The 13,401-nt window shown below is 38.8% G+C and overlaps 1 protein-coding gene across 5 annotated transcripts in view; it reads left to right on the forward strand.

Annotated features, from left to right (window-relative positions):
• The window catches only part of srgap2 (SLIT-ROBO Rho GTPase activating protein 2), a 126,301-nt gene that overhangs the window by 95,784 nt on the left and 17,116 nt on the right, over positions 1-13,401 (forward strand). For all 5 annotated transcript variants that reach the window (XM_065241421.1, XM_065241423.1, XM_065241425.2 and 2 more), the window contains 9 exons: positions 1,042-1,143; positions 1,613-1,810; positions 3,849-3,933; positions 6,989-7,016; positions 7,434-7,464; positions 8,467-8,527; positions 12,252-12,329; positions 12,463-12,597; positions 12,703-12,808. In XM_065241421.1, coding sequence (XP_065097493.1) covers positions 1,042-1,143; positions 1,613-1,810; positions 3,849-3,933; positions 6,989-7,016; positions 7,434-7,464; positions 8,467-8,527; positions 12,252-12,329; positions 12,463-12,597; positions 12,703-12,808 — 824 coding nt within the window. The remainder of the gene's footprint in view (positions 1-1,041; positions 1,144-1,612; positions 1,811-3,848; positions 3,934-6,988; positions 7,017-7,433; positions 7,465-8,466; positions 8,528-12,251; positions 12,330-12,462; positions 12,598-12,702; positions 12,809-13,401) is intronic.

Raw genomic sequence — 13,401 nt, forward strand, 5'->3', positions numbered from 1 at the left:
ATTAAAATACGTTTTCATACGTTTGTTGTGTGGCTGTATTACGTTTATTTTATGTAAATAATAATTAAAATGTTTTCATAAGAAACGTTAATGTATATGAACTTGATTTATAAGTGTACTTTGGGGTTGGACTGCTTGCGTTTCTTGGCTTTCAGCGGTGAGGGTGGACGCAGCGATGTCCTCTGCTGGCGTCAGGTCCTGTTTAGAGGCAGATCCACCTCCCGTTACACAGCGTGCCCGATTTATGCTGGCAAGCTTGGGATTCCCCCGTCTCCACGTTCTGATTGGTTTATTTAATGTTACGCCCAAACCACACCTATGAATAATGAACCTACTTCAGACCAACCCCTTATTGATTTGCGCCTGGCGCAACAGTTATTTCTCCCGCCGGGAAAATAGCAACAGCGCCCAAGATCCGCCCACAAAGTCACTTGCGCTTTGTGCTTCGCACTTTCGTTTCAGATCATTAAAATAGGGCCCCCCGTGCCACCAGCAGCATGTAAAAATATGAAGTTTGCCTACTTCTGTTATAGACTATATAGTTGTAATTAAACTCATAGCTACCTCACTAAAATCTTATGAGATTTGTATTCAAAGCTTGAAAGAGGAAACATTTTCGTCTCTATGAAATCAATTAAGTTTTTATCACTAATGTTGTGCTTTGTGCAGCAGTTTTGTTTTTTGTTTCTTTGCAGTTTTTCTAGCTAAACCGTTTTGCATCAGCGACTCAGATTTTTGTATGTGTGTGACGAAGCGAGCAGCTGAGTTTCTCCAGTGCATATGTGCCCCGTTGTGCGTGCACCCCTGAGGGAGAGGGTGGACCACAGTGGGCCAGATGTTCTTCAGCTGTCAGAGGCAAAAGAGAGAGAGACGGGGGGCGTATAGAGGCTAGTTTAGGTCATGCTATTTACTCCTGTCTATCTCTTTTTTTTTATTCACATAGAGCACATGAGGACATGATCTTTGTGATCGCTGCAGTAGTATGTAGGTCAAATTCTCCTTTGTTAAAGATCTCAAGGTCTCCTATCTTTTTGCGCACAGGTGGGCCACATGTGTGCCCAGCAGCCCGTGCAGGTAGAGCTGATCCAGAGATGCCAACAGCTACAGTCCAGATTGTCCACACTGACCATAGAGAATGAAGAGGTGGGGTACACATAAATCACAATAACTCGCATACAGTACATACAAACACGCATATTTGCATACCGCACATACCTGTATAAGTATAAAAGTTGCACACAAGAAATGGCAACTAGCTGAGATTTATAAGCAATGGTCTATTCTACAAAAAGTTTGTGTGCAGTATTTGGTGTAAACATCTGTCACTTTAAATATTTTCCATTCATTTTCACTCAAAACTTTATTATAGACATACTTTGACAAATTGACAAAACAGAGAAATTTGGTTTATGAGCACTGTTTCACATCAAATCAAGGACAGAATAAGAGTGAACAGATTCACTGTATAAACATTCATGTCATCTTTACACATAAGCCCTGCACATTTCCCATGAAATTGTTCATTAAACAAAACATCTGCATAAAACATCTGTTGGTTGCCAACATGGCTGGATTGTTAAAGATCATGTTGTTCATTCATGCATCCCTCCAGGTGAAGAAGACCATGGAGGCCACTCTACAAACCATCCAGGACATGGTGAACATTGAGGACTTCGATGTGACCGACTGCTTTCACCACAGTAACTCAATGGAGTCGGTCAAGTCCACCGTATCTGAATCTTTCATGAGCAAACCCAGCCTGGCCAAGAGACGAGCCAACCAGCAGGAGACCGAGCAGTTTTACTTCACGGTAAATGAGATGAAGAGAGTTTAACGGGGTCAGAGAGTTAAAGTGGGTGTGGTGGGTGAAGAAAAAGTTGAAGCATTGGAGAGATAAGAGATTGAATGTTTGAGATACAGCTTAATGTCCTTTCTTCTCACTCAAAGGCTCTGATATAGAAGACGGCAATTAGAGGAAATTGCAGGGCTGCCGCGATTGACTGCTGTTCATTGATCTGTGCTTGTTTGTTGACGCCTGAAACAGCATTACATGTTGTAGTTCTCGAAAATAACATCACAGGAGTCCTACAGACAGAAAAACTCCATAGTTAGTGGTGCTTGCTAAGGTATGGAGTCAAGTAAGCTCCAAAAAAAATGCACTTTAAGTACCCGGATAATGCACTCAGTCAACCACAAACTTTAGGGAGTGACAACCGCATTTAAATGCTGGAGTGAATCCCCTAAATGTTCGTTTCATGTCAGATTCACTCCCGAAAATGTAATGATTGACCCAGAGATAACCATAGCAACGTTCTGCCTTCTCGCGTGCTTATCACACAGCTTTGGCCAAAATAATTTAACAACATTATGTTTTGCAATAAACCTCATTTTGGCATTGTGCATTGTACGCATTTTTGAGTCTGCTCCACAGCGGGCTGTCTTGCAGTGTTGCCAGGTCCTCGTCTTTTTTGTGCGTACATACCGTTTTGGCGCATAACCGTTAAGGCTTTTGGCTCATGACGCGATCAAGATTTTGGTGTTATTAAAGTGTGAAGGTGCCGGACCAAATACTTGTTTTCGGTTTATTATTGGATTTTTTTTGTTCACTGTTTTTTTATTCGTGCAAGATCTGGCAACACTAGTCAGTAAACGCTCGTGCCTCTGTCATTTTCTGCACAGAAGACTTTTTCCCCTTCTAGGCAATTATTTTTTCAGAAGAGAGACCTGTCATGTCCATGATGCATGTTTAAACACTTTATTCAATTGCAATACCTCTCATGTGCGACCTACGCGTACAATGAATGTGAGGTTTCAAAAATCCAGTGGTGCTTGTACAGTATGCGCGCACTCTTCTGATGATGAAAATTGCATCATGCGCACTGTATACAGACCCTTGCATATGCGTAAAAAATTGACTATACTTCGACCTTTAGCAGCTGCATACCATTCACAGGTGAACATTTAATAATCATGGTAGGTAAAAATGTATTTGGTCTTTTGTGATTTTATGTTACATACACTAGATAATTATAGCTCCTGTATAGTTCAGTTGTAGAGCATTGCGTTAGCAGCACAAAAGGTCATGGGTCCGAATCCAGGGAACGCATATACTGATAAAAATGTATACATTGTAATGCACTGTAAGTCGCTTTAAATAAAGCGTCTGCCAAATGCATTAATGTAAATATAATAAGTAGTATATGCTGCAGGGCTGACTGCAGATATATTACATTCACTCTCTGGGCCGATATTAGATGATCAATGAAAGCACAGACATCTATTGATTTGCTGAAGGATGTTTTAGTCTGATGTTGTGCAGGCATTCATGCCTCTTCTTTGTCTGTTAAACTCTGTAAATACTTTCCATCGCCATTTGTCTCCTCTGCCAAAAGCATTGGTGCATGGCTTCATGCCTTGGCCGTTCTTTCTCTCTGCATCACTGTTCTGCTGGTATGGCTGTGATATATGATGGATGAAATTGTGAGCATCTGTCTGCTCAGCTCCCTCATTCCCTCTGAAGTTCAGGTTTCTCCTCATCCATCTCTTGACCCTCTAACTGTTTCTCTGCTGTCAGGTTTCCATCAGGTCAGGGTTCCCGCCCCCAAAGAGCCATAAGCTATCAGAGTGCATAGATCCAGGGCCGGTAGATATGAAGACTTTTAACGTTTACGCCAACAAGATGTATAGTCTCGACACAACACAGCAAATTGAAAGGGGTGGAGGAAAGATTTTCTTGCCACAAAGCAAAGATTAATTGTGTCCAAGCTAAATTTCTAATATGCAGTGTTTGTTCGTGTTTCAGATAGCTGGTTGTGCTTGTGCTTGACTTTTTATTTTCTTTGTTTCAGAAACTGAAGGAGTTTCTTGAAGGCAGGAACCTTATCACCAAGCTACAGGCTAAACATGATCTGATCCAGAAGACTCTAGGAGAAAGTGAGTTATCTTACTATGAAGTGACTTCTGGCGTGTATGTGGGCTTACTTACAAAATTGTCCACAGAAGTTACCTGAGAAAATCTCAAAAGACATCACTTAAAGGGATAGTTCGGCCAAAAATGATATTAAACCCATGATTTACTCACCCCCAAGCTGTCCGAGTAGCAGATGTTACGTGGTCCACGACCTTCAAGTCCAAAAAAACTGCGTCCATCCTTCACAAATTAAATCCAAACGGCTCCAGGATGATAAACAAAGGTCTTCTGAAGGTAATCCGCGCGGTGTTGTTGTAGAAATATCCATATTTAAAACTTTATTAACGTAATTAACTACCTTCTGGTAGCGCCGCCATCTTAGACTCCTCTGAATTCAGTAGAGAGTATTAGCATAGTGTACGCACTTTTGCTTAGTGACGTATGACAAGTTCGGAGGGCGGGGGCACAGAGCAGCAGCAGAGTAGCATCCGTAGGCTGCGTAAGCTTTCATCCTGAATGCGGACGCGACTAAGATGGCGGCGCTACCGGAAGGCATTTATTTACGTTAATAAAGTTTTAAATATGGATATTTCTACAACAACACCGCGCGGATTACCCTCAGAAGACCTTTGTTTATCATCCTGGAGCCGTTTGGATTTAATTTGTGAAGGATGGACGCACTTTTTTTGGACTTGAAGGTTGTGGACCCCGTAACATTACATTTAATCAACTGAAAGATCTAAAACATTTTCTAAAATATCCGAAAATGTGTTTGTCTGAAAAACGATGGACATATGCAACTCGGACAGCTTGGGGGTGAGTAAAACATGGGTTTAATATCAATTTTGGCCGAACTATCCCTTTAAAGAGAGTTCAACCAAAAATTTTATTTCTGTTATCATTTTGTCACTCTCGTGTTGTTACAAATCCGCATAAATTTCTTTGTTCTGATAAACACAAAGGAAGATATTTTGAGAAATATTTGTAACCAAACCGTTCGTTGACCCCATTTACTTTCACAGTATACTTTCATAGTATTTCCTACTATGGAAGCGAATGGGGTTCACGAATGGTTTGGTTACAAACATTTCTCAAAGAAATGATGGTTAAAAATAACAATGGTTTTAAAACATGTTTTAAACATGGTTTTGCCAATTAATATGACCCCAAAAAAACATAGTTATTGCAACAAAAAGGAATACAATTTATTTAATTTTATTTATGAAAGTGGTATTTTTTTAAAGCGACATAGATAATGTGTGTTTTGTAAACGTGTATGTGTGTGAGGGAGGTTTGCTGTGTCAGGCAGAGAAGGGACTGAGTAAACTATGCGTGTGTGTTTTAAGGATGATACTGATGTCATCTGTAGTCATGAAGCTTCAACATCCACACTGCTGATCTGTACTGCTGTCTTCTGAGCCCTAGCATGAACTTATCCACTTATTCACAATGGCAGGCCTGGGTGGTAGAGGTCAAAGGTCAAACAGACTGATATAAGACAGTGGGATATGAGAGCCTGGAGAACAATGAAGTGTTTCGCTCTCCAACACCTCCCACATTTATTTCTGCAGACTGTACTGAACTCTCAGCCAATCAGTTTAGACTTTATTAGAGAACAGGAAGTAAATCTCTGAGAGTCTGATTACACAGATTATGATTATGAAGACACTACAGTACGTGTTTAACAAAGTAACAGAGTAGACTACTGCATGATAAGCAGAGTTTAGTGACCTTGCTGTTATAGACTGGTTTGTACAGAACTTGGTGTTGGTTTAGTGTTTTTAAACAGAATGTTAAGAGCAATATTTTCCAAATGATGCATTCTTTCCCAGACATCTCAGCATTGTACCCTTGCCTTATAGAGACATTTTCCATTTTTCTTATCCCTATCATTTTATGCTTAATAACAAAACAACCAAAATATACATACACATATATATATATATATATATATATATACATACAACAATACCTCTGCGAATACACTGACATAACAGAGCACCTGAATATGTGTGCTTTCTGAATGTATTCGTCTGGTTCATTGTGTTGACTGTGAAACACACCAGTTATTCGTCTGAGCTCAGTTATTCATTTTAGCCAATGAAAACAGATTGTAACCTCATCAAAATGTTTCAGTAAATCAGCCTTTTGGTATGAAATGCTGCTGGGTACAGTATGTGCAAAGCCCAGCTGCTGTTACTGGATAAACTGACAGAATGTCCCACACAGCAGAGGACGACTGAGGGAAATAAAGTGGTTTGGATGGTTAGCTCTTGATGTCTGTCATATGTTTGGCATGGATCATACTTCATTCTGGGTCCACTGTGTGTGAATCTTCCAGGTCATGAAAAAAATAGCAAACCATATGAAATGTTCTCTATGCACGTTTTTTTATACAGTATGTGTTTAGATGCTATTCTTGTTAATCAGTAAATTTTGAGTCTGGTCTTTAATTCCGATTGGTCATTAGCCATGGTTTAATCACGATACATTCACTATTGTGTATTTGGGAGATGCAAACAATATGCAAAAGGTACATACCCCAAAGTAAACGATTTGTGAAATAGAGAAGACTGACATTATCATAAGTCCTCCCGCTTGGACTCACAGCCCATAAGTTAACTCCCGTAGCATTGCATTATGACCGAATCTTTCAAACACGGTAATGAGCTTCACATTTCCTGCTGACGTCAGAGGTATTCAGGCCAATCACAACGTACAGATTACCTGGCCAATCAGGGACACAGAGCTTTTCAAATCCCTGCGTTTCAGGAAGAGAGTGAAATCTGAAGCTACAAAAATGTACGGTATGTGGTATGTGTGTAATAAACCACGCGAACACATTGTATTATACCAAATACACAAAATAACATTGTTTTTAGCAATGAAATAGGTGCACTTTAAATAGCCTACTACATTAGCCTACCTATTAGGGCCATGTGGGTATATGAGGTCACATCAAATCAAAAAATGTCTTTATAACAGTAAAGACAAGAAAACCAAATGTTTTACTATCCTCACAAATCCAACTTTCTTGACAAATTTTCTCATGTTTTTTTTCTATATCGCTCCCTTCAGGTCAGAAGACTGACTACTGCCTTGCCAGGTAAGAGGTCTGATAAGCAAATTCAACAAAGCCTTTATTTAGCACACATGCATTATTTACAGATGAATATCTTGTCTAGACATATTCATCTTTAATTCACTTCTCCTAATTTCTTTTTATACAGTTATAATGCTATATGAAAATGGAACATACCTTAAGAAAAGAGTATATACTGTAGAATAGTCAAAAAATATCAACTATAATGAAAGCCTGGCTGTATTTGTGTGTGCTGTGTGTTTTTAATGCCAGTATATTAAAATAGGACCCTTTACAGGAGGGTAATTTCTACTGGTCTAATGGCCACAGGCGGTTTGTGGATTGAATATGAAGGAAAATAAGGGCAATTTGAAGGGAAAATAATCTAACGTTGTGACAGAGCTCTCTCTCTCTCTCTCTCTCTCTCTCTTTCTCTCTTAGTGGTCGGAGGGACTCTAGTGTGCGGAAACAGGTAATTACCTCCTCACATTAGGACAGCTGTGTGTATGAATGTGTATATATTTGCATGTAATCTCGTACCATGTGAACGCATGTTCATCTCCATGTATCTCTTGAAGATAATTGGCACAAAGAAACCTGATCAGTTGTCTAAGATCTGTAACTTCTGTCTTCTGCGCAGTATTTACAATGTGCAGTCACTTTCCTGGCAGTGCCACCCTACAATCATTTTGCGCATACAGTGGAATAAATTTGCGAACTAAGCCATTGGGATAAATTTAGCATGCAGCGTCTTACCACCTAAACCCTGCACTGACCCAGCTCGGTCAACTAAAAGAAAAAATTACGCACTGCATCCCCTTCAAAGTCCAATCTAATGTCCTTATCGCCCCCTAGTGATGAATAGGAATATAAAACATGATCCCAGTGGATTATTTACCACAAAGATCACTTTTACTTGGTAAGAAGTTAAATGATCTGAGAAACAACTTGATCAATTTCACATAATTTGATTGAAATTAATAATAAAACAACCCTTAATGCTATAAGTGTGCATTTGATTTACTAAAGCATATAAGCACTTTTTTTTTCTTTTGTTCAATGTCACCCTAATAACAGCAGGGGTGTATGTATAAGTCTTAACCGGTGTTTGTAAGCGTGACCTCAGCGCATTTAACGTTCATGCTAGACGTGGCCCAAATTCCGCTTGGCTTAGCCATTTCCTGTTCACCCAAATAAACAAAAGGAAGCTATGGGGAGAAGCTGTCTCCTAGCAACCGTTGCCCCATTCCTCTGTGGCACAAACTGTGCTGTTTTTCATCCCTCCTAAATTCTGTTTGATGCCTGCTTCTCTTTGCAGATTGTAATATTATTAAAATCCTAAACGTAGAAACAGAAACACTTGTTTAGAAAAGGTTTCCTGTGCTGTTAAATGTCCAGAGACCCTTCCCCCCAACCATTCGACCAGACCTGCATATTTTCTTCATTTTTTTTGTGTGCTTTTTTGCTCTCCTAGGAGTCCAGCCAAATCATTCCCCTCATGGTGGAGAGTTGTATTCGCTTCATCAGTCGACACGGTGAGCTCTCTCACTTTCCTTACTTTGCCAAAGGCATTATTGCACTGCCTCTCTTGCTCTCTCTCTCTCTCTCTCTCTCTCTCTGGTCTTTTTTCTGCTGAAATGAACAAAATGCGTTAATTTCTCTATCATTTCTGCTTCTTCTATTTTAAACCCTCAACACATTCCTAGAATTCTGTTTTTGCATTGGAAATTTCCACAAACTAAACAAAATAGTGCCATTTTTATGATTTTATATTTATACTATTTTAAAAACTATAATTCTGGTTCTTGATTCTGATTGGTCAATAGCCATGGTTTAATTATGGTCAATAGCCATGGTTTAATTATTTTACATTTATGCATCTGGCAGATGCTTATCCATAGCGATTTTCAAGATATACATTTTATTAGTAAGTGTGTTTCCTGAGATTGAACCTACAACCTTTTGTTCTGCTAGTGCAATTGATCGACACCATTAATGGGTTACAGTGTAGCACAGCCTTTTGTAACTTATGGCTTAAAATGTGGTACAGAAACGTATTGGTGGAAGCAAAAATGTCCTGTTTATATGCATGTACCTTTAAAGGCAAATGGGCTACAGCCCTCACTCCCTTAACAACAGACAGTAATCGCTTTTGGTTAAAAATAGATCTGATTCCTGTGAATACAGTCTGGGAAAATAGTATCTTCAACCGCATTGGTGCTACAGAAGAAGCTAACAAACACATTTAGAAAAGCTTTTCGATAAAAAATAACCTGTCAGTCAGTGACCATGAGTGGGGCTTTATAAGTGTGATGTCACATTAACAAGAGATTCAAAACAGCATGTCATATGAAACTGCTTTGGTATAAAGGGACATCCCACTTTTTTGAAAATATGCACATTTTCAAGCTCCTCTAGAGTTAAACATTTAATTTTACTGTTTTGCAATCCATTCAGCTGATCTCTGAGTCTGGCAGTAGTACTTTTAGCATAGCTTAGCCCAATCCATTGAATCTGATTAGACCATTAGCATTGCACTACAAAATAACCAAAGAGTTTTGATATTTTTCTTATTTAAAATTTGACTCTTCTGTAGTTACATCGTGTACTAAGACCGACAGAAAATGAAAAGTTGAGTTTTTCTGAGCCGATAATTCTAGGAACTATACTCTCATTCTGGTGTAATAATCAAGGACTTTACTGCTGTAACATGGCTGCAGGAGGCGTAGTGATATTACACAGTGCCTTAGGACGCGCACTAGCTCGCGGACGGAAAGACGTCAGTTTTTTTTAATGCCGCTAACAATATATATATATATATAGCCTACTGTGTACAAACAACAATAATAATAACACTACATCGTTTAAAAGGTATAAGGGTTTAGCATCAGTGTATGGTGTCCGTTTTGAGATTAAATTGTTCTAGCATCATAAATATAGTATTTTATTACAGAAGTCCAGATAACATGCATAATATAAACTGACTCCTTACCTTTGTGCTGGTATAAGGAACGCGAATCGAATCCAGTCTGTTTCAGATGTGTGAATAACCCATAAAAACTCTCCAACAAAGTACATCCAATGACCATTTTTGTCCACAAATGCATATAATCTGTGAAATATGGATATATTTTCCATTGTTTACATCAGATTTCAGATGCACGTCTTGTAATAGATTATAATATACAATCTGAGGACTATTTACATCGTAACACTTGAATATGAGATCACACTCGCGTTCAAAACCAGCGCTCAAACTTGATTGTACAAGACGGGGGGAATATAATACATAATATCCAAACAGCGCTGTCAAATATCGTGACGTCATCTGACTCGCGCGTTCCTCCAATGACTTCATGGAAAATATTGATAGACAGAACGTGTAGCCAATTAGAACACGAATTCAACGATCTTTGTGTGAAGCTTTATTTCCTGGTGTGGATACGGCATTTTATACGCTTATATAAGGATAAACAATAAAAAGAACGAACGTGTATGCATGTAAACAAAAGACTTTTATTTTGTGGCTGACTGGCACTTAGAAAAGGCACTAGTCTTACAAAAACTCTTGCAAGAACCTCATTTTTGGGTCTATTGACTTCAAACGTGAAATATAACTTCTTTAGACTTGTGGCTTTGGCCTCATTGCATTTCTAGGTTTCACACATATATTTATCATTAAGATCTTTAGTGTTAAAAAAGATGTTATGCAAAAAAAATTTTATTACAATGTACTTCAGCCTCTCTAACTTTTTAAATTTGTATCTTAATAAATAATTTTGAAACATGGAAAACGAAGCTCAAAGTGTCTTCTATCTAATGATACCACAGTTATGCTTATACTATAAATGGTTTAGTAAAAACAGCCCTTTTAGTGAACGTAGGTATTTTCATGGTTTCGGGCCAGAATGGGGGTGCTTTTCAAGAGGTTAAAATAGTCCACTGCTATTGAAAGTTACCATGGGGACAATTTTTGGACAGTGCGTAATATCGTAATAGCCATATTACAGCATCAAAGTCCTTGTTTATTCACCAGAATGAGATTATAGTTTTAGCCAATCGCAACTTTTGGTAAATGATAAATGGTCTGCATTTATATAGTGCTTTCAACAGGCCATCTAAAGAGCTTTACAAGTTTGACTCCCATTCACTCACTCATTCATACACCAACGGCGGTGTCAGCCATGCAAGCGCCATGCAGATCATCGCCATCCAACATTAAATTTTCTGTCCGTCTTGGTACACGATGTAACTATAGAAGAGTCACGTTTTAAATAGGAAAAATATCGAAACTCTTTGGTTATGTTTTTGCGCAATGCTAATGGTCTAATCAGATTCAATGGATTATGCTAAGCTATGCTAAAAGTGGTACCGCCAGACCCGGAGATCAGCTGAATGGATTCCAAAACAGTAAAAATCTAATGTTTAACTCTAGGGAAGCTGGAAAATTAGCATATTTAAAAAAAAGTGTAGTGTCCCTTTAGTGGGGATTATAAAAGAAGGAGGATGGATTTGTTTTATTGTATGGTTGTTGTGTTCACACTAGTGATGCACGGTTCTTGTTTTTTTTTTCAACCTGAGATCCCGCTTTTATGAATTTATTTGACCCGCCCCGCACCACTGTTATCTTAACAACCGGCCCTGCACCTGCGACCATTAAGCAGACATACTAGGCATCGCAATGTAAATGAAAACAGGCTTTATTTCAACCTAAAAGTGTTTAGAAACAGACATTAGATTACATAACAACTATTTCTAAGAACTGGTCCCAAACATTTAGCAAACGATTTAGCAGCTTGACCTTCTTTTCTTTTAATGAAGAAAATTCCCAACCTTAATTCCTCCCACACCTCGTCTTCCAATTTCACTTTGATTTCTCCATTTGTTTTGTTTTGTTGCGGCTGGCGCTTGGTGCTTTTGTGACATGAGGCCAAAAGGTTTGGAGATTTCACACAAGTTGCGTTGCAATGTAGACCTACGTATTGTAAAGCGTATCGAAGAACCCTATAAAATTAGAAAATATTTTTCCAAATATTATATATATTTACGTAGGCTATAGGGAATTGCACGTAACATACCTGTTTTTTGTGACCCACACCACAAATAAAGTGCCAATTTCTCTACCCGCCTCCCAACCCGAGGCAACCTGCGCATCCCTAGTTCACACACATTTATGTCCAAACCTTGTAAAAGTGATTTTGCTAAATATGTGAGTCTGTTATGTTCTGTGTGTTCATAATGTTGTGTTTGTCGATATAGGTCTCCATCACGAGGGAATATTTAGAGTCTCCGGCTCCCAGGTGGAAGTCAATGATATAAAAAACGCCTTTGAGAGAGGTGAGTCAATCTGGACCTTAATCCCCTTCCTGTGTTATTGTCTTCGTTCTGTTGTTAGCCCTTCATTAAAGCCTCAGTCATTGTCTTCTGCATCTATTTTAAGTATGTAATAATTCTTCCCTTTGTGTCTCAGGTGAGGACCCGCTGGCTGGGGATCAGAATGACCATGAAATGGACTCTATCGCTGGAGTTTTAAAGCTCTATTTCAGAGGCCTGGAGCACGCCCTCTTTCCTAAGGAAGTCTTCCATGATCTCATGTCCTGTGTCTGTGAGTATCCACTTATTCCTTACACCCACGTAACACGTACTCATCCAGGCTTTTACCGTATTAGACAATGGAGCAGATGACAACTTTTTTATGTTGTTTTTTCAGCCATGGAGAACCTCCAGGACAGAGCTGTCCACATCCGGAAAGTCCTGCTGTCACTACCAACCAACACCCTGGTTATCATGAGATACTTGTTCGCTTTCCTCAACCAGTAAGTGCCGTTGATCAAAGCTCATCTGGAAAGTTGGGTGGTGATATAGTTTTTCCACTAAAATCATTTGGTCTTGTTTATCTGTGATTTCCACTGAAGAGCAGATATCACTCCCAGAGGGCTGTTAAAGTGTCCAAAAATAAACCTTTCGACATCATTTACTCCCTTATGTCATTTCAAATCTATTTGATTTTTTTATAGATCTACTAAAGCATCTAGGAGCTTTGTATAAAGAACAGACTGAACATTTTGCTCTTTGCCACAACTTACAAATCTCTTTTGCACATTCAGTTTTATTATTATTAAGGCACATTGAATTAGGTTTACTGCCATATGTGTCTTAACCAGTTGCAATGTAGCTATAACAGAGGGGAACTTTTTCTGTAAATAAATGTTATTTTCCAGTGATTTACTATAGCTAAGCTCCTTGTCCACAACAGCTTTAAACTTAAATTTTATAAGACCTTTTACTACAAGCTAAAAATTCCCAATCCTAAAAGAGAAGATTGGACAAAACCCAACAGCAATGAACCCCTTAAATCCATTTCCTTCACATCGCTGTCACTTTTTTCCACCTTGTGGTCCGTTTGAAA

The sequence above is a fragment of the Paramisgurnus dabryanus genome, chromosome 14 (assembly GCF_030506205.2).
Source record: "Paramisgurnus dabryanus chromosome 14, PD_genome_1.1, whole genome shotgun sequence".
NCBI lineage: Eukaryota > Metazoa > Chordata > Actinopteri > Cypriniformes > Cobitidae > Paramisgurnus > Paramisgurnus dabryanus.